This window comes from Manacus candei, unplaced genomic scaffold (genome assembly GCF_025592945.1).
Source record: "Manacus candei isolate 608988 ecotype Guabito, Panama unplaced genomic scaffold, ASM2559294v1 h1tg000041l, whole genome shotgun sequence".
NCBI classification, from domain to species: domain Eukaryota; kingdom Metazoa; phylum Chordata; class Aves; order Passeriformes; family Pipridae; genus Manacus; species Manacus candei.
In genome coordinates, this window is record NW_026138089.1 from 4,389,209 (window position 1) to 4,411,296 (window position 22,088).

Here is a 22,088-nt window from a genome sequence, read left to right on the forward strand (position 1 = left end):
GTTTTCCCATCTGCAGCCCACTGGACTAAACAGGTAGTATGCTTTCTGCACGGCAACAAGAAATTAGATGGCAACATCTGAGCACCAGTGATGCAATCCTTAATAAATAAAAAATTGTAACACTGCTTAAAATACCCTGGCATGATACTCTGCCTGTAAGGCTATATGGCCAACTTGTGGTTACCATCAGATAAGAAAAGCTTAATTACAGGCAAGATTTTTGCAAGAACCACAATCACCATCTTCAGCAGATGGGTATGGAGATTTTGTTAGGATTCCTGTTTGGAGAACCCATCTTACCACCAAGCTAGAGGCTGCACAAAGACCAGGTAAGTTTTACCTATATCAGCATCATTTCCATTTATTCCTTTCCCAGGAATACTACCAGCAAAAATTTCCCTCAGTGCATCTGTTAGTTCACCAGCCCAACCCACTCCCTCTCTTCTTTATCTCCTCCTCATACTCTTTGCACCTGAACAGGAATGGGAAAAACATTTTATTCTAGCATCCATTTTTCATCCTTCTCTCTCTGCATAGCTCCAAAGTCAGCATCTCCTGCAGCACGCAGCTTTCCTAAGTGGCAGCAGACTGACAAGAGCCTCAAAGATTCAGCTGCTGCACGAGAGCTGCTGCTAACATCAGCAAAGCCACCAGAAAGGGCGTTACTAGTGTCACCCCACTGCTGTTACTTGGAAAATCTGTGACTAGCACCAGAGGTATCAAAGACATCTTTCAAATACCAAGCTAGCAACGTGTTGTGCTAGAACCGGAAAGAAAGTTTTTTTTGTTCTACATAAAAATTCAAACTCTGAGCAGCCTGTAGGGATCTTCCCTCCTTAACAGCAGAACTGCACCTCCACCATTTGCAGAGAATTATATAAGCCGGTCTTTGTCAGACAGAGCAGTGCTTTGACCTCCAAGCATTCAACAGGGGATCCTGTTAATGAAATATTTTTAACCCACATCATTCAGGTAGGGAACAATTCACTAAAGTGACTCACAAAGTCTGAGCACCACATTGGGTGGTTGGGCCCATCTTCTCTGACACAACTTGACACTCCAGTCATATGTTAAGCTCTGAAGCATCTGTTCCATAATAAACTGCTATATGCTTGCCAAGAACCTAAGCACTGTGGTTTTGGATGAGTATTGCTAAGTTGCAACCATAATTTAATACTCATCTGACATTGATGGTGACCCAACATTTAATGGAGCTTAATGCTCTTCTGATGCCACTGATTAAATTACTGCTCAGTAGTCCAGTTTCATAATCTACAATATGCAAGGAAGCAAGACAGATATACAGGCACTGTCTCCTCTCACATCAGTGAATCAGTTTAATGGCAGGCAAAAGTTCCCTAATTGAAGTTATAGGTAAGTACACTACAGCGCATCATTTGTCAATACAGAATGTTTTTCAGATGCTTTAAGGTAATTATATTATTATGAAAAAGCAAAGCATGAATTATTCCCAAGCACAAGGGGAAAATATGGGTAAAAACTTGACCCAGCATGTGCAATGACTTCATAACGTCCTGAGCACTGTCCAGGAAACTCAGTCCTCTGGCCAACAGGAGTTTCTATTCATTTTCTCCCCACTAGGTTGTTTAACAGTTTGGTCACCGCTTAGACACAGCTGTGCAAACAATCTTTCAGTGTTTGGCCTGATGCTATTGAATTCCATCCCAAACTGTCTCTCCTCTTCTTTCTGCACATAGGATGAGGAAGGCTAATTTGGACACAGAGGATTAGAGGCTTTCACAGCCCAACTTAAATCATTAGATCCTTAAATTTTTGAAATAACTTTACCAAGTAAATTAGCAAGTTTAATGTATACATAAGACAGTTGGTAGCAACAGTACTTTCTAAATCCTCTCAAAGTCTATTCCCATCTTGAGAAAAAAACCACTCTGTGAATGCCTAGATATTTCAAAACAATTAGAAGCAATTAAACAAACACAATGAGAAAAAAAAGTTTTAAAAATGCCTTGTATGAGAACAACTAGAAAAAGTTTATGAGGCTACAGGCATAAAAAACAACAAAAGGTTTTTTTAGCTTCCCAGAAAGTAAACGTTTCATCCCAGATAAAACAGAGGAACCACATCAGTACACAAGCACTTTCACAGGACTATTCATTATTACATTATTTTCATAGCCACTGGTAACCCAAAAACATGCCACCCTCAATAAAGTAACTAAGGAACAACTATGTGCAAATTGAATGCTACCACAAATTAAAGCAGGAGAAATAAAAAAGTCAAAGTCAGAAAATCCCCAGGGTAAGCTCTCCAAGGTATATGTACCACAGCTACACTGTATTTCTCAAATATGGCCCTCATTTCTGAGACGATCCACAATTTTAACTTCAAGCCTGTGAATACTACCAAAACTAGAGCAGATCACACTAATGTTTTATGTAAGCATGCTTGCACATCTTCTCAGGTGATGAAGCTTTAGTTCTAGCAGAAAGTTGTGGAACTAGTCATGTCCTTTCAGCTGTCAGCAGGAAGAGAATAAATAATTTCATTGATATTATGGAAGGTATAAACATCAGACTAAGTATGTCCTTTACAGTCTCTCTCAGAAAGTAACATTATTAACTTAGAATATTGTGGGAAATCTCAAAAGCATCAGCACTTGCAGATACTTTTTTAAAAGCTTTCTCATAACACACACAGTATTAGACTGTGCTACTGTATAGAATATATTCCAAAATTAATTCTGATACAATTTTATACAACCATAGGGCCTACTGCCTTCTTCCTTCATTTTAGCTTTAATACTCACAAAATAACTCAATTCTAACTTTTTATGAATTAGGTCTTCAAGATTTTCCATGTTATGCATGAGAAAAAAAAAATCAGCAAATGTTTTGAACATTCAGTAGCTGATCAAATTTCAAAGATTTAATCTCTGCATAGAATCTCAAAACCTAATATACTGTCCACAGGAAGAAGCTTTCCAGCCCAAATCTGCACTGAAATCTCAAGAATCAGGGTCCCAGATGTCTCCTTGTGAGGTGCTTGTAACATTTTAGGGTTTCTGAGACCTTCAGACATTTTGCCAAAGATAAAAAGAGTTTTAGGACTCTACAAGCTGCAAAGTACATACAATCCTTCCCTTTTGCAAAGAAACATCTTCTGTATTGTCAAGCCCACAAAATATTTAATTCTAGTAATTACTGACCTTTTTTTGTTTGCATCTTACCTTTCAATTTCACCATCCACACTGTTTACCACCAAAGTTACACTTCAGCCAGATCTGTAAAGAAGTTGTTTTTCCTGTATGAAAGAAGCTAAGCTCCAGAGAGAAGGAGATTTTCTTCTATAAACCCAGTCCTCATCACTCAGCATCCTCTAAATGCCAACAGGAAAATTTACCCCATTGGCATGCAGGAAAAACATAACAAGGGATTGTTTTTTGTGGTCAGGTTTTCACAGAAAACTTTATTATTCCATATTTACAGGAAAAAAAAGTCTATTTTTCCTCCATCTCAATTCTTCCCAAGACCTTTGACTGTGGGAGTCATCACCTGCAGTCCACTGCCTTTCTCCACAGGGGGCTGAGGCAAGGAGAAAGAAGTATGTCCCAGTCCAGTGCCAACTCGGTACAAGCAGAAACAACACCCACAAATCACCTCTCTCTCTCCTCCCCAAATTCCCTGTACAAACACCGCTATTCCTCCCCTGTTCATGCCTTAAAGTGCACATACTTTGAGTCCCTCACTGCAAAGGGACTGCAAAAGACTCCTCCTGACATGGCTTGGGGCAGGTCTTGCCCATCTAGAAGAGCAAAAAGAAGGATAAGGGTTGATTAGTAAAGTTTCACTGGTATTTTCCATGGCATTCCCTTCAGAGCTCCCTGGAACACACTATTAAAAATGGGTGTTTATTTTTAATCTTTCACATATTCTGTACTTCTAGAATACAAGTGGTTACATGAAAATTATTTTGATTAAATTCTGATTTTGGGCAAGGGAACAGATCTTGATTTAAGAAAAATGTCCTACAATTATGCACCCCCGAAGGAATGAGCTATTTTATTTTACTGTTATTTCAAACCTTTTGAATATCAGGCTGAAAACATGGTAAAAGACTGTGCTTCAGTACTTGAGGATTTCTGAGGCTTATAAATTTTACTTTAATCTATAATTGAGAGAGCTGCTTTTCAAACTTAGTCAGAAGTCTATTCCAAATAGGTTTTTTAATAGCTAACTAGCACTAGGGAAGAAAAAAGCAATTCCATGAGTGTGTCACCGTTAGCAGACCCAATGTTGTATCACGCTTATATTTCATTAAATAGCAGACCTTTAGAAGATGAGAAATCAGTAGTTTCAATCACAAGTAAAAGTTCTACCTTCGCAACATACACTAAAAATGCCCAAACATTTAGAGGGAGTAAAAGGGCATCTTCCAGGCTTCTACATGACATTAGAATTATTATGTTACTATTTCAAGAGTTTAAAAACGTTATTTCAGGGAGAAGAATATGTAGTTTCCTTAGGCCAGTAATCTCAATGTTTGAAATTGCTGCATCCCAAGTAAAACTGTTAAAGTACAATTTTCACTTAATTACAATTTTTTTAGAAGCATTGCACTAGTGACTACTGCTAACAAGAAAAGACATGGTGATTAAACGTTTCATGTCCTTTAATAGCTATACTGAAGTGTTAATGAGTGTTCAAAACATGACAGAACTGTCAATTGTTACAGAGCTTCTCACTGCACAGTAGAGCGCTGAATAAACTTGACTCTTTTGCTTTGCTTTAATCAGAACCAGAACATCGCAGACCTGGTAGTTTAAGTGCTGGTGACACAGAGTTACTCTTTATAGGACTGTCTTCCACCCGTCTTTCCAGGTGTCTCTGCTCATGCCTACCCACTGACAAGGCTTTCTCATTTCCCCCTGGTCTGCCCAGTCCACACTTTTGTACAAGGGTAGCCACCAATTTCAAAAACCTACCTCTAATTAAAACCACAATTTTAACACCACCACCATCCTACCCGTGCCTTCTACAGATTAACCAACCCGCAAGAAATTTCTTTGTTAACTGTGAGACTTTACTGCGCCCTTTCTTTGGATGCAGGCCTGTCTCATGTGCCAAGCAAGTCCACCCCCCGTGAGCACAACAACAACCCGTGAATGCTACAGGGAGGCACAGGGCCATGGCAAGAGATGCCCCCACCTCAGCCCACTGGTGGCTCCACACCAGAGCCACCACCAGCAGTGACCCTGCTACACACACCTTGCTCGCACAGCAGCAGCTCGGTGCCCACACCAGTAACCGCCAAAGCCAGAGCCAGGAAGACCTTCTTTTAATCCCTCTACCAAGAGTATAAAAGCATCTCCACCTGCTCTTCCCTGCAATCTGCCTTTGGCCTATGGTAAATGCCATAAGCATTTGTCATCATAATTTACCATTAGGAAATATAACAAGAAAATTGGTGTGTAGTTTATGCAAGACATGTCACATTAGTTATTTTAGTTTTCTGTAATTTCTATGTCATGCTGCTTTTCCTACCAGTCTTGATCTCTTAATATCATCCTTTCTTTCATGCAAACTCAGAAACAGAAATGGCTTAGTCTCAAACTGTAAGATAACGTAATTTCAATTTTTCCTTCAGAAAGTCCATAAATACCCATTAAAATGTTGCTTTAAAAGCCATCCCAAATACTGGTGCAAATAAAAGCTAGAACTTACCAGAACGTCATCATTTACTATCACTACTAATAATGAGTACTCTTGAGGACCTCAACTGATATTTTGAGCATCTTTTAACATATGAACATACTGTACAGACTCACCAAATGATCTGGTACACATCTCTTTATGGCACTTCTAAAAATCCTTGAAGTCCTATTATGACCAGACTCACAACTGGTGACTTACTGGGCAGTGTGTACTGAAGCCCTACCTGCCTTTGGCATAAATAGGATGCAGATTCACCCCACAGTCACTTAAACAGCATGCACCAGCGTTTTGTCAAAGCTCTGAAATTTCTCATAGAGCTTCCAGGTACATCAACAGTTTTGATGATATATTTGTTTATTTTTCACCAGTACTGTCCTAGTTAGGACAGCTGAGATCAATTCATCATGGTGGGTGTAACCCAAAACTGTATTCTATAGCCTTCCATGTCATTTCCCAGAAACTAGACTATTGTTGTCAATAGACTATTCGCACCCTCTGCCCATAGAGCCTGACTCCTCAGGCTATAAAGTAGGTGTTAAGAGGCCTGTGAGATAGGAGGATGTTTCTGTCCTCACACCCTTTGTGGAACTCCCCGCCCTGAGGGGAGCACTGAACATTCCTGCCTGAACTGGAGGATATATAATCTTGGAGTTTTGGAACATTTTTCAACCCACTCGTGGGATCCAGAGGACGGCTGCATCTCATCGCTCTCAACCAGACTTAGACCACCACTGGACTGCAATCACTAGTTCTGGCCAGACTGCAGCAGCTCTCCCACCAGCAGGTTCTTCCCCTCTCCCTTTACTTTGGACTCAAACAGGGCCCAAGGAACACCACTTTGTTCAGGCCCCAGGGTACTGGGTTATACATTTGGGTTTTTGTGGGTTGAGACCAATTGTTTGTTTGTATTATTGTACTTACTGTATTATTTTAATAAATTGTTATTCTGACTTATAATCTCTCCTTTGAGTTGGGTTCATTCCCCCTGCTGGTTAACTTTTAAACCAGCACAAGTACAAATTTGTTTTCCAGTATCTCACTTAACAATGTAACAAAAATATGTGCTGTGCAAGATCAAAGCAGACCTATAGGTTATACCAGGCAGGAATTTTACACCAAAGGATTTCCTACTGCTCAAAGTCATTTAATCAGATAATCTATATAAACCAAAAACATTGCAGTCCTTTTTTTCTTTTTCTGTCTATTCAAACACTGCCCCTCTCTTTTTATGCATGACAAGCTAGGTTATACAGGGCCTACATTTTACATTCAGTTGGATTCCAGCACCAGGCCTCTCCCAAAACATCACATTATGAATGATAAGCACTCTCTCCTCCCCTATATTAAGTCAGAGTAACGGTGAACCAGATGGCAAATTGCAACAGCTTCTACTGCTCAACCAGAAGTGTGAGCAAGTATCATTGGGTTATCAGATCTCTCCTTCCAAATAACATATGCAATTATTCACTTCACCTTGTCTGGGGCCATTCAGGCTGTAACATCCTCTTACTTAGGGTGCCTACTTAAGCCTTTCCAATCCTTTCCTTTTGTGGCAGGTGGAGGGGTTGGTCTTTTTAAGATTCTTGTATTTGCAAAAAGAATCCAACTTGTTCAGTCAACAAGATGCTGAATAGAAACATCATTTGTGAAATTTTAAGCTACTAATAATGACTTTTTTTCCTTTTGAATGTGCTACAGAATCTGCAGCAACATGACCACCAAAGAGTTTGTTAAGTGACTGCTTAACATCTGGGACAACAGTTAATGGGGTTGTTAATCCTCAGTCCACCCCACAGCTTTTAGCACAAGAAAAAGATAGGAGGAAAAGCATGGTTTGTTTAGAAGGTGGCTTCACCTTAACAGCTGATGCAGCTTCTCAGGAGGGTGAAGTTCCTCAGACCTCCAGGTCTCAAATCAGGAGTGACAGGCAGCACAGCAGCATTCAAGTCCCACCTGTGCACACTCGGATTCGTATGGAAGAAATCAAAGCATTGCAATGAGGAAGCATTGCACTGGAAAAACATACAAGGCCTCAAATAATTTGAAGGATATCAACCAATACTGAGTGCCTAAGAAAGAATAGACAATTCTGCCTCTTTGGTAAAAAAGGTATTTTTTGTTTCTTTTAAAAAGGTTACTAGAAAACGCTTACGGTGTTGTAACAAGTTCTTTATTTAAAGCTTTAACTTCATTCCCAAGCTTTATGTATCAAAGGTCACTCAGCTTAGTCTCACTGTAAGGCAAAGGCATTCACACACACAGAACAAACTGTATCTTATGAAGCTGAAGAAGATTGAAAATGTTTTCTGTGTTAAGGATTAACAATTGTATTTGCCGATATATAAAATGCCTTAATGCCTCATTATTTCTAAGTTATACAAGTCCAAGACAGCAGCATCCTACAAAACCAACATCACCAAAAATGAATCTGCCAAAGTGCAAACAGTTTCTGCCTAGCAAACAGGATACACAACAAGTAATATAACAGAGTGGTTTTAATTAGCTGGGCACATAAAGCTGTTACAAGACAAATTTCTTTCATTAAAAAAGGCAGACAGTCAGTTAGAGATGCTTCAGTGCGCTTAAACCAAAGATGACATAAGGCACTGAACCCTCTCCCTCCCCTGTAATGAGGAGGAGCCAGAGGTCTTGGGACAGAGTGAGTGATGAGCAGCCCCTTCTTCTGCTACTGCAGTAGTGGTTAGTCTCCAGGAATGCCGACAATACCAGGGGTCTAGGAGCACAGGGGAAAGAAATCAGCAGCATAAAGAACCATTTTCTGTTATTTTGTTCAGACACTTGGGATAAGAATTTCTCACAAAATGAAAGGTAGGGTATTTAAGGCCCTCCAGTATTGAGCACAAATATTTTGTGCGTTAGGCAAAACCAGTAGTGTGGTACCCACAGTAAGATGCTGTTACTTAGCATAACAGCCACTTAGTTTCAACATCAGATGCTACATGTTTTTGCTACTTTGTAAGCATCTTTGTATTACTAAATAGGAGGAATTTTGTTCATTTCATGTTTGGTTTTGTTTTTCTTTTATTAATCTTAGTGAAACACCTGCTCATTAGCAAAAACCATTTCTCTTTCCCAGGGTTACATCTCATACCACATGGTTCCTGAGTCAAGCGCTTATTTTATGCATGCAATTCCAAAAATTTTAATAATAAAACTTTTAAAAAATGAAAAAAAAAGAATTTAATGTAAAACAAAAGTGACTAAGAATATGTGTGTATGCATAGTACACCTCTTTTCTCCTCTCCACTTAAATTACTCTGCTTTCCACATTTGCATTCCAACATACTGTTCCCTTTTCCCCCCTTGTTCTGGGCTGAAGGTGCACCCCAAAGAAGGGCTACACCAGCTCCTCCTTCTCCCACAAGTGCCAGGGGCCACATCAGAAAAAAAATCACTAAAAAACCCACTGCACGTATTATTAACAGAGAAGTTTGTCTGCCCAGGCCCACAGAGAGACTCATGCTCCTAAAGACAGAAATTAGATGCCTGATTTTAAGATCAGTTATCAAAATCTTTTGGGGCATGACTGTGAGCAGTTTTGTCTGATCAAATTAGAATGGAAACAGAGCCATCCTTGTCTCCAAATCCTGTTCTTGCCAATGCTACCCTGGGCACACCAGCCCCATGCAAACACACACCAGCCAGGATGCTCAAGGCATTTAAGAGCACAGGCAACCTTATGTTCCAAGCCCTTGCTCCCAGGAATATTGAAAGATTCTGGATAAAATGAAGAACCAAATATAGACAGTCCTGAAAGCAAAGTTGAGAATCCAAGACTCCTCCTTGCAGATAAATGGGGATTCACTGGACAGCAGTTTCTTATTTTTAATGTGGTTTTGTGAACAGAGATTACAAGATATTGCACGAGTGTTGGATTTTTCCCCTCCGGTTCAAAACAAGTCATTGTTCTGGGATGGGAAACTAGTTTCTGAAAAGACAAACATCCTTTCTTGTTTGTTTCATTAAACTGGTAAAAAAAATTTAATTCAAATGGATCCACTGGAGAAAAACAATTGATATTTATGTACTGTTGCCACTTTGCACTCATTACAGGGACTAATGTTTTGCAAGACACATCTTTAAACCTTACTAAGCTTATTATTTACTATCTCCTGACAAGCATGACTTCATTTCATGAACTGGCACATGTCCCATTGTGAGAATCTAATCTTTAATAACATATCCTAATTACATATGCACATTTAATGCTAAAAAAATAGCTAAAATCCAAAAATGAAATAAAACCCACTCATTTGACTAAACAAAGCAATTGGATTAGAGTGCACAGAGCAAACTTAAACAAAGTCACATTTGCCACAGCAAAAAAGTCATTAAGGGAAGGGGAAAAAAAGTGTAAAAAAACCTCAAAACCAAACAGGCAGACAACTCTTTATAGCTGACTGTATCTGACCTCTCTGAACTCCCAGCTAGTTTACTTCTGATCTGCCACATGATAATAACTTTAAAAGAAGCACATTTAAGAACTCATCAAAAGTTGAAGTCAATTGTTCTTAGGGTACTTAATTATAAACAAGAATGGTGTGTTCTTCAACAGAAGCTACAAGGATTTAGTATTCTCAACACTGACGGCAGAATTTTACCATTAAACTATTTGATTTATCATTTTGTGCTGTTCCACAGTGACAAAAAAATTCCTAAAATAGTGAGCCTTAAACAAACAAAAAATGATCTCCTGAGATTTAAATACCAAATCATGCTACCACAAAGCTATTTCTATTTATTTGCCCACTTCTGAATTACTGTGGTCTGGAAGCCATTTTCCTTCTAAGTAGTAGAGTTGTAACATTTGACATTACCGAGATGCTTTGAACTCAAAAACTTTGAGCTACAACATGACCTGCTATAACACTTTCAAAGATTCTATCAAAAGAAAAGTAAATTAGATAAATTTGTAATTTTAGAAACAATTTTACCATTGATTGAAACTGAATCCTAACACACATCAATCTTTTCCTTCAGAGGTCTCATTGTAATTCCTTCTTGAAGTGAATTTTGATTTAGCAAGATTTATCAAAACCATATTCTGCAGGAAACTCCCTATAGTGTTTGAGAGTACTAAATAAGAGGGTAAGGGCTTAAAACTTACACTGTTAATTCTTAGGGTAAATACAAGACAATTACCTTGTAAGAGGTAGACCACATTGCTGAACATCAACAAAGCGAGGAAATCTAATGAAACGATAATATTACAATTCCTAGATGTTATTTAATTCTGCCTGTAGTTGAATTAAGTTCATATACATTCATTTGAAGTGTTATGAACATGTTCATTTTTCCTTTGGATCTAAACTGTCACTATTCCCACCACTGCCTACAATATATCGTCAACTGAAAAACAAATGTTTTGTAAAGTAAAGGTCTTTTAAATATTTTTTTTAATAAGGAACTGGGCAGCAAAGTTTGTATTCAACTTTACCTTCTTTTGAACTAGAAAATTTGCTCAGATCTGAAGAGGTGAAAAACATACAGGACACAGTATTTTGCACTCAAGCTTCTGTCCCACAGTCACAGCATTCAGGTGCCCAGGCAGCAACCTACAGCACATCACTGCACCCTGCTTTGTCAGGAAGACACGTGAAACCCTACAATCTGGTAACACCACCAGAGGCAGACACTAATTGCCCAGTCTGTTCAGGTTTACTCATTCATAACTCATTAGCATTAGTTTCCTCCAGTTCATAATTGGATAGCTCAGCAAGGCTTACAGTGAGCTGAGGGACAACACACAGGATGGAAGAGAGAAACAAGATGATGCCCAAATAAGTAACAGAAAAGGAACTTATTGTCCAAGACAGATTAAGCAAAGGGTCGATGAGCTCCTTGTAAATTAACTTCATAAACTTTTAATAACTGAAAATAACCTTTAGTCTTCTGCAACAAATTTAACCTTTTGTTCATCTAATGAGTCCTACATAGCCCATGGGGTAAGTGATTTTTGACTTGTTTTTCCAAAGACCTTGGGTTGATAAAGTGTTAAGACCATTTTGAAATACTGATGTTTCCGTGAGGGAGATGGTGAAAGAGGCTGGTGTCAGACTCTTTTTGGTGGTGCTCAGTGATAGGATGAGGAGCAATGGCCATAAACTAAAACACAAGAAGTTCCACCTCAACATGAGGAAGAACTTCTTCACATAGAGGGTGGCAGAGCACTGGAACAGGTTGCCCAGGGAGGCCGTGGAATTTCCCTCTCTGGAGACATTCAAAACCCACCTGGACATGTTCCTGTGCCACCTGCTCTAGGGGATCCTGCCTTGGCAGTGGGGTTGGACTGGATGTTCTCCAGAGGTTCCTTCCAAGCCTAACAATTCTGTGATTCTGTGAGATAACTAGCACTCCTCATTAGCACTGCCATGACTCTTCAGCTGTATTACTCAAGTCAGGGTAGTTATCAAAAACATTAAATCCTTTATTAAAAAAAAAAAAAAAAAAAAAAAAAGGAAAAACAACAAAAGAGAACCAACTCCCCCCTCTCAAAAAAACCAAAACCACACACACACGCCCCAACAAACCACACAAGAAAACATGGTAATCTTAGGAATACAGACGTTTCATGATGCATATGCACCATTATATTTTCTACAGTACAAATAGTAGCTTTATCATAACTCATGCAGGCATTCAAATGTTCTGTCAGTTGTGAAATTTGCTAAAGCAAACATTTAAAACATTCCTTTGAAGGCTACAAACTACCCAGTCCTTTTAAAAAATTAGTTTATTTGCTCTCAGGGAGTTCTGTCATAGACCTAACTGTCTTATTTTTCTAATGATAAACTATCCTCTTCCCTTCAAACGTTCAGATTGACACTTACATGGAAATTTTTTATGTGCAATGATTACACTTCCAGGCTGAACCTCTGTTTCTCAAATCCACATGCAGAGCATGACAAATTATTCACACCACACTGTGCTCTTGGACTCAGTTATCAGGACTCCAGAAATAGGCTTTTGACCACCGACTGCATTAAATAGCTAAGATCCAGGTAGTTTAAAACATACAATAAAATAATGGCTAAAGTAACAAAAACTACACCTGCTTTTGAAGTCCAGTACCCAATACTGAAATTACTGATTGCTGGTATTTTCAAGAGGACTCATGGGGTAAAAACAATCAAGACTATATCAAAAAACGTAAATAGAAATTTAAGAAACGTTAAGCCTCCACATTCTAGGTTAAACTAACAGATGGTTTTATTTGAAAATATTGAAGACCACAATATTTGAAAAGGGCAATTAGCACCCCTCTGAAAAGCAGTAATGACCATTTCATCACCCTGCACTTACAGAAAGTTTTGGAAATAAGTAGAAGTGGACTACCAAAATAAAAAACCACTAACACATTTCTTTTGCAATTTTTTCATATTAGCTCTAATAAAACAAAGTCTACTGAAAAAAGCCATACTTGACTCTGAAATGAAATGGAGGCAAAGGGTACGCAGTTCTATCCATGATGATAAAGCAACAATAAACAAGACATGCAGATGTCAGTCAATGCTGAAACCTCAAGAAGGTGCTTTTTGGATATTTCACCAGGAAGTCTCCAGTCACACTTCACTCAGACAAAGTAAGAAGAAAATTGTTACTTGTTTAGTGTTTAAAAGGTGTACACAAAGCAGGGCAAGTGCAGATTCACAACAGTTGACTGTACACATCTCAAGTTGTTTTTTTAGAGAGCAACTTCTACTTTGTGTTCAACAGATCCTTCCACCAATATGACTCGAAAATCCTTAACAAAAAAAGGACAGGAACAACACTGCACCTTGCAAATCAAAATATCAGCTGTGTGAAAGCAACCAACAAAACTACGAAGCAATTAAAGAAAGGCAGGCATATGTCAGTAACAGATATCAACAAGGGCAATCCGGTTACAAAGATTTTAATTATTAACAGGAAACTTAATTAGGGTGCTAGAGCTAAGTCTGATGAAGAATGCCAGTGAGCCTTCAGCAACCACACCCGGTCAAGATTTCAGGTTGACATCTCACTGAAAAGTCTCTTGTCTTTCCCATGAAGGGTTTCAACGTTGACTCAGGGGGAAGAATGCCATCTACTGAATTACTCAGACAACACTGGCACATCCCACCTATATTTGCCTGGTCTCAATATGCAGAGAAAGATTTTCTTCACCTTCTTATTGACATGAAGATTATCAGGAGAGAAGGGAAATAAAGAAGGAAGGGAGGCCAGGGAAACAGTATCTATTTTAAAATAGGTCATTTATAGCTGTAACTATTGGCAACTGGTGGATTTGGCTAAACTAAAAATAAATTCCACACTTTAACAGAAACAGTAATATTATAAACTTCTTTACGGTTGACAATCATCCCTGTGGGAGGCAAGAGCCCTTTAGAGGTGACTGAGCTCAGCTGCATACATGGGTATGCTCATACTTTCAAATACAAGAGGACTAAGGAGGAAGTCCCAGCATTATCCCAGCTCAGGCACAACCTTAGCTCCCAACTCAACACTCTTCTAGACCATTTTGGCCAGCTCACACAGGAAGGCTTCACTCCACCAGTGGTGCTAGACAATGTGGTGCAGGCATTGCAGCACAGCATTCACAAAGTACAATTCAGCATTACCAAATAAAGACCCCGTTCCACTTCAATCTATGGATGCTTGATGCTGATGCAAGTCCTAAGCCATCTATTTTAAAAGCTACTTGAACCTTCATTTCAAAGGCTCAATTAATATTTACCAGTTTTTTTTCCCTCTTCTTCACACAACAGAAAAGGTATAATACAAAAGTACAGCACTTTGCATTTGACTATATTAAAATAATACACTTCAGCTGAATATAGTTTAATTAAGGCCTACTCTGGTACACTCCTGTATTAATTAACAGTTTACTTGGAAATTCCCACCATATGGTACTGTAGCAGATGTTAATCATGTAAGGCCAAACACTTTGAAATTACTGTTGTAGGTACTTCATCTGAGGTACCAAAAGCTCTAAATTTCTACTTAAAGGATAAACTGGAAATGCCAAGCACCCAACATGATCACATCCACAGCTATTATCTCAAAGATAATATTATTTGGCAGATAAGCAGCACAAAATGGGCTAGATTTTTAAGCCTCCAGTGCACTAAAATGACTTGCTATAGACAATACACAACTCCCTTTGCAAAAGAAAAATGCCTGCATTGGAAACCTCAAGGAAAAATGTTTCCTCTATTACCTATCTAACCCCCACAGACAGCAAAAGAAAACTGTGTATATGAGTAGACACTCATTCAGCATTCCAGATCTTCAGTGCACCAGACTAGTGGATGTGTCTTCCAGACCTTCATATCCTTTAACTTCAGGAAAGGAGCATTATGAGGAACAGCAGATGCTTTCTCTCGTACAGCCAGCTATTTTAAATTTAAGAGCAAATATTCTGCTAGGTCCAACAGTCCCACAACAAGAAATTAAAAGTTCCTTGATAGTGCCACAAGCAGGTTCATATGGTAGATGATTTCTTCTGCATTTTGACTGTAATATGAGCCTAATATTTGGCTCCAAATTTTCAACTGGAAAAAAACAAATTCATCTCTGTTTCCTTAATTCATCTTTTTGGAGAAAGCACATGTGTTTGAAAAGCTGGGAGAGACCAATGGAGAAAAAATGTGGTTATTTCAGGATTTCCCAACATAGCCCTTACAGACTGGATTTTTTATAAGGTATTTGGGAACCCTTATCCTACAGTATTTGTCTTGATAATCATTCAGCTTCTAAACTGAAGGTTTAAAGTATTCATTAAGTAAATTATTTAAGCAATAACTGTGATAGAAGCACAGTTTTGTTTTATTTGGAGCTAGAAATCTGAAGTTGTTATTCTGCTGAAGGTGTCTGCTATAGGTGATCCTCAATACAGTTACAATTTAATGAGGATATAGTAACTTCTTGAAAAAAAAAAAAAAAACAAAACAAACAAACCAGCAATTACATAGAATGGAAACCCTGAGGAATGAGCTCTCTCTTTCTCCTGGTTGCAAACCTTTGAATACAAGCCTTTATACAGAGAAATTTCTCAGGAAACATTTTTTCCCTATTACTCTGGAAACTGGTAACAAATATTAGTACTTGACTCTGGGAAATACAGTACAATCAAATGCTACCGTAACTTTACTGAGGTTAAATGCCTATCTACACTTCTAAGGATCAGATAGAAAGGCTGGACCATTTGCCAGTTTGGGTTTTAGAATAAAACTGCCTGGTTTATTATTGCTGTAGTGCTAAAAGACAACTACTTGCAAAGATTCTAAAAATACATCTGTATATATATTTCAAACCTCTCATCTGAAAAGCGAGCTGGTTTATATTGCTGTCTTGCAAAACTGTTGATACCCATACACCAGAAAAGGCATTTGTAAATTGCTTGGTTTAATACTGCAGTGTGCAAATAAATCTGAATAAGATCAAAATACAGAGCTTTGCCGAACTGTTGCAAAAAACCACTTGAGAAAACATATTGTGAGGCCATATTTAAACCAACAGATGTTTCAGAAACAGAACAATATGTTCACACAAAATAAAGGTGTAAACGGGCAGTGCTAAAAGAGCTTCACGACTAAGCACATCAATTTCAGTAGCAACTGAGATCACCTCATCTAGGAAAGCTCCCTCCTAAAAAGAACATAAATTTAGAAATGAATTCTCATGTTATGTTTAAAATTTGGCTGCATGAAGTATTTGCAGAGTGGCTGCTTATGTAACATCGCCTTTGCTATGGCAACACCCGGCTGTTAGGCTTTGACACATCCCAGTTGCAAATGCAGTTTCATTTTGTGCTGATAAACAATGGCAGGAGAGGTTTTCTAATCACAAACTGAGATGCTCTAAAACACATCACCGTGACTGATGTGGTGGCCACCGACACTGCTAAAACTCCAGATGTCGGAAGGGCAAGCAAAAAGTGAGACCCACGGGGAAAATAAACAAACTACAGAGAGAGATCTCCCAACACCACTTTTGATACAGTTTTAAAACTGCAGTCCTTAGAACTAAAGTTTGGAATAGCCCTCTTTGTACAAACTCCCTTCTCCAAAAAGTCGCCCAATTTGTCTTACTGAAAGCTTTGTTACTTTCTTACAAAGAAAAAAGTGTTTTAATGCTGACAAATTGTAGAACACCTGATCTATTCAACATATGGCACTTAGAAATGACTATTCAAGTTGATGACTATTCTGAAGCTCATCAGTCACCTACACACACTTGACAAGAAATGAAAGTTTCAGAATCCAAGCGTTTTTCATACTCTTAAATATCCAGCTTTTGTTTCCCTGAGACAGCTCAGCCTTTTCTGTATTATTTCTAATAGTCGCAATTTTTAAGGGCCCTGCCAAAATCAATATGAAGAGAAGTAGCAAAAAAAGAACCTTTAACTCAATAGACTATTAGGAAAAAAAAAAAAAAAAAAGATGGACAAAATTGAAATCCCTAAATGAGGCACATACATATGTGGAAGCACTCACCCTCTCTACCATAATGTAGGTGCTCACAGGCCTTTGTAGCACTGTAGTCCATCCTACACTCCAGAAAAAGCTCCCTTCTAACCTCAGTCCATATCAGTCTTCTTCAGAGAAAGCCAAGGCCAAAAATCAGGTAGGTTTGATAGTAACCCTGAATACAGGAGTCGCTCTTACTGTTTTTAAGACCTAAACCCATTTGCTAGATCCCAACGCTGCGAGAGAAATTGTGACTTCACTGATGAGCTTCCCCATTGCTAACTAATGGTTCAGGAGCTGTGGCAGAACCTGGGTGCTGCTACAGCAGTCCTAGGGCTCTGCACATGCACAAACAGGAGTAAAAGGATCCCCATGGTAACATTTTTTTTTTTTAAATCATTATTAAGTATTGGAGTATTTAGTTTCAGAGCATTCCCACAGTGTCTTGCTTTTTCTTGATGAATAACACATAATTCCCACTAGACCAAGTGGAGCACAGTTGTTGGCAGCGCACAATGACTCTTTGCAAACTCACATGCTACTGAAAATGGACATGAACTTCAGCACATGAAGAGCAGAGAGGAACTCAGTTCTCAAACCCATGCAGTATTCTATCATCCAAATGGGGAGCTTTTGCATTCTTCTTTCACTTTGCTAGCACATTCATGTTTCTCCTTCTCTTCCCCTAGTCCTTCTAAATATTTACATCCTTCTAAATGCTGGTAGAGTAGATTTTATAAAGGCAAAAAAACCCCACTTCTTAGCATTAGAAGCCTTTAAGAGCAGCTCTATGCCTCAGATGTCAGCTTCTTGAGTATGACTACCATTACAACTGTTTAAGCTGTATGAGCTTAGTATAAGTTCTATGAGCTGTCATTCAGCAAACAAAAAATAAATATTTAAGCTTTGTTACATAAAATAATATCGATTTTTTTTCAGGTAAATTGCCTTTTGGAACAGATTCTGCCACTGAGAAATTGATACTGAATTAAAACTAGAATATTGTTAAAAGCAGCAAGTCCTTCTCAAAATACAGCCATTATAAATAACCTCGCACCAAAGAAGTTAAATTAGAAGACTCAGTTAAAAACATCCTAATGTTTGGTAAGTAATTGCATGTCTTTGAGTCTTCTCAGAGCCTCAGAAATCTAAAACACATCTGACATGTTCCCTTCCTGAGTCAGTGAAAGCCATGATGTTCGACGAAGCTTGCCTATGACACGTGGCAGTGGAATCCACACATGTCCTCCAAAGGGGAGGCAGAGGAGGTGATTGACACATTTTCAGCTCACTGATCTATACAGGACCTTTAAAATTAGTACTAAATGTATGAAAATAATACATGGTTTGAATCAATTTAAATATTCATTTTATCCTCCACATACGATATTTTATCCCAGAGAGATGAGCTAATCCTGCTCTTTTTCCAGCTCTATGGCAGTTAATCTTCTGTCTGTGGGTTCACAAACTCATATACTGACATTGGCTCCACTCACTTTGTCCTTTTCATTTGCCAAGTTTAACTGGTTCTTTGGTCCTCAACTCATCGCACACATATTCACAGTTCAAATTTAGGTAGTTGCTTATTTGCATAACCAATTCCAGGTACAACTCCGTATCTCAGCAGCATTGGAGGTAGGCCATTAAAAGGGTCCACAGACCAACTGTATATATCAAGGAATTAAAAACTGAGAAGATGCTGGAGAAACTGCATTTATTCCATGAATACCCATAGTCTTGAGACTGTTCTTTATTCAGCCATCCAGCCCAGAGCCTGGCACTTTCATCTAACCCTTCTGAGTGGAAATATTTTGCCTGTCTTCATTTCTCACATGTTGTAATATTAGGCCCAATGCTTTATCACTACTCTGAACAAAATGCCACTGAGGTAATGGCTCTTTTGACTAAATAAAGAATTCCAGACGGGGCCTTTTATTGCAAATGTTCAGGTCATACCAACAAGACCATCACAAAAACACTGAGAGCAATAAAATCTAAAGTGTTTCATTTCCTTACTTTCAGATAACTGTAAACAATGTTAAACGGTAGGATTTTCCTTTTTCAGGAAAGATTTTGCTTTGAACATTGAAATCTATTTTGAAGAATGCTCTTTACAGAGCTGCTCCAAGCAGGCATATGACATAGCAGGACACTTATTTCAAGGAAGAGGTTAAAACCAAGTTCAACATTTATAATTCTGTTTAATAACCTCAGTAAGTCAGCAAAATATTCTTGCATCTTGAAGTTAAATGTAATTTATGCAAAGCAGGCTTGACTGCCCCTAATGCAAAGACCTCTAATGCAGTATCTCCAAAGTTCTCATGACAGAGACACATTCATGTCTTACTCATCAAGCTGTCTAGGGTACCTCTTAAAACACAAATAAACTATTTTTTAGACTTTCAGAAACATAATTTGCTGGAGACAATGCATTTAAAGCAGCAGAAGAACATCTTTTCATGCAGATTTCAATAGCAATGTTTGCAAATGATAAGTGAGAAAAACAAAGTTGTTGCAGCAAGGACCACCTGCCCTTATTCACTACCACCCTTACTCCAAACTCAGCAATGTGTGACCTGCCCACAGCTGCTAGTCATTTTAATTCCAGGCTCAAGTTCTGAAACTAGAGTGGCTATCTAAGTGGTTTTCATCCAATAGTGCTAGTAAGAGACAGGTGCTTTACCTCTTTGCACAACCTAAATGAAGATTCATCTACACAGAATACCAAATGAAGAAATGAAAGCTTGAAGCAACATATATGTGTTCGCCCAGTAAAAGTGAAAGTACCCCAGACAAACAATTGAGCACTCACACCAAAATAAAGAGGTTAAACACTAAAAAGCAACCTTCGTAATCCAGAAAGAAAGCACAATTATAATAACTGCTTTTTTTTTTGTAAAAGTTCACATGATTATTTTTAAAAGATCTACAGGTCTAAGTGTTAGTCACACGTTTCTAACCACAAACCCTTATCTAGCCATACAATTTTTAATATTATCATTTAGTCAGTCTGTTCTTTTAAAATTACTGATTTTATATTGATGTAATACAAAAGCAGAGTATGTAATGCACTTCACCTGTCATTTATAAAAAGTATTTAATGTATTACATCTTTGAAGTGTTTAAAAAATGCATTATCTGCAAATTCATTACTTTTTATGCATTCCCAAAACATGGGGAATGTATCTCAGACATTGATTAGAAAAAAGTTCTACACAGTCTTTTTTTTTTCTTTTTCCATGGGGAAAAATGTTGGAAGCTAAATAGCTGTAAAAAAAACGTTTTGAAGTTGAAAAGGGTTTGCTTTTAAAACTGACCATCTATAGCTCCTTCAAGTTTTTTATTAATATTTACTAATTTCTTAGGATATGAAGCATCACATCATTCTTTATTATTATTATTATTCTGTGGATTGAGAATGCTTCAGAAACAGCAAACTTATGTATGTTGAATACAATTGTAACATAACAGCTATAAATGCCAGGATCAAATAACTGAAAACATATGCTATATGCCTGAAATTTTAAGGATGATGAAACTGTCATATTAGTAGCACGCAGCATGTTATAAAGAACTCCCACAATGTAGCAGTTGTTCAAAAGTTGTACCCATCCGGTCATTCTATCTTTATAAAAAGATATATAATACTAGATGGTGATTTATTCAAAACACAGCTGCAGCCTAACTTAAAGGTAATAATAATAATAAAAAAAAATCACCCCCCCAAAAAAGATCATCTTAAATTACAGCGTTAAAGCCATGTCGGTGCACGCAGAATAAAAGAACAGCATTTCCAGAAAGTCCAAATTTTATTCTTATCAGACTTTATTTGGGGGGAGGACAGGTGAGAGAGTGGGAGAAGCGGAGCAGCGGTAGAATCATGCTCAGCCGAGCGGACTCTTCCGTGCTCCCTTCAATCAGAATTCTCGAAATGTCGCCCCCAGGATGGGGACGGGGATGGGGACCCCCCGAAGCGCGGTGCCCCGGCCGGAGGGGGCTCTGGGCGCCCTTCTCCCGGCAAGGCGGTTCCATGGCAGCGGGGGCGGAGGGGGCGGGAGCCCCGGCATCCCCGAGGGCGCAGACCGACCCTTCGGCCCCACCGTCTGTGGAGCCCCCCCGCCCTTCCCCATCGCGGGGAGAGCCTGCAGCCGCATCCCTCCCGTGTCCCCTCCGCTGTCCCCCCGCACTGGCGAGCGCCGCGCGTTCGGCTGAACTTTCATTTGCGAGTCATTTCGCGCCGCACCCGGCGGGATCAGCCGGACACGCTCCTCGCGTCCCCCGCCGCTGCGGGGGCGGCTCCATCGCCACACCGGGGTCGCCGCGCGGGTGCACACCGGGCTCCCCCGGGCACGGCATCGCCCCTGGCCCCCTCCCCGGCTTCATGGGCCGCCCAGGGTCGCCGGCCGCCCCACGGGGAGGGGGAGAGCGCGATCCCCGGCCCCCTCGCCCCAACCCCGGCCGCCCCCCGCCTCCCTTTCCAAGCCCAGCCAAAGCGGGGGGGGAGCCAGCGGTGCCGGGAGGCGGGATCCCGGCGCGGGGGAAGCCGCGGAGCTCCCCGCACCTGCGGGGTGGGGGTTGGGGGGTGATGGGAGAGGGCACCGCGCAGCCCCGGCGCCGCTCCTCACCTTTCATCCAGTCGACGACCTGGCTCGGCGACCACTTACTGACGGGCTCCATGATGAGGGCCATGGGCGGCTCGGGGGCGCGGGGCTCGGGCGGCCGCCGCTCTCCGGGCTCGGGGCGAGGTTTGTGCGGGGCGGAGGGACCGCGCTGCCCGGGACCCCGGCGGCGGCGGGAGGAGACAGCCGCTATATCCCCGGTTGCCTCCGCTCCGCTCGCTCGCTCGCCGCCTCTGTGCCTCTCTGGGGATTTCAGTTCATGTTGCCGGCTCGGCGGGGAGGGGGAGGAGGAGGAGGAGGAGGAA

At 39.8% G+C, this 22,088-nt stretch overlaps 1 protein-coding gene across 6 annotated transcripts in view; it reads right to left on the reverse strand.

The window, feature by feature from the left end:
• CNKSR2 (connector enhancer of kinase suppressor of Ras 2) overlaps positions 1-22,017 on the reverse strand; it is a 205,143-nt gene extending 183,126 nt beyond the window's left edge. For all 6 annotated transcript variants that reach the window (XM_051794856.1, XM_051794854.1, XM_051794855.1 and 3 more), the window contains exon 1: positions 21,790-22,017. In XM_051794856.1, coding sequence (XP_051650816.1) covers positions 21,790-21,853 — 64 coding nt within the window. In that variant the 5' untranslated portion in view covers positions 21,854-22,017. The remainder of the gene's footprint in view (positions 1-21,789) is intronic.
• Between the last annotated feature and the right edge of the window lie 71 nt (positions 22,018-22,088).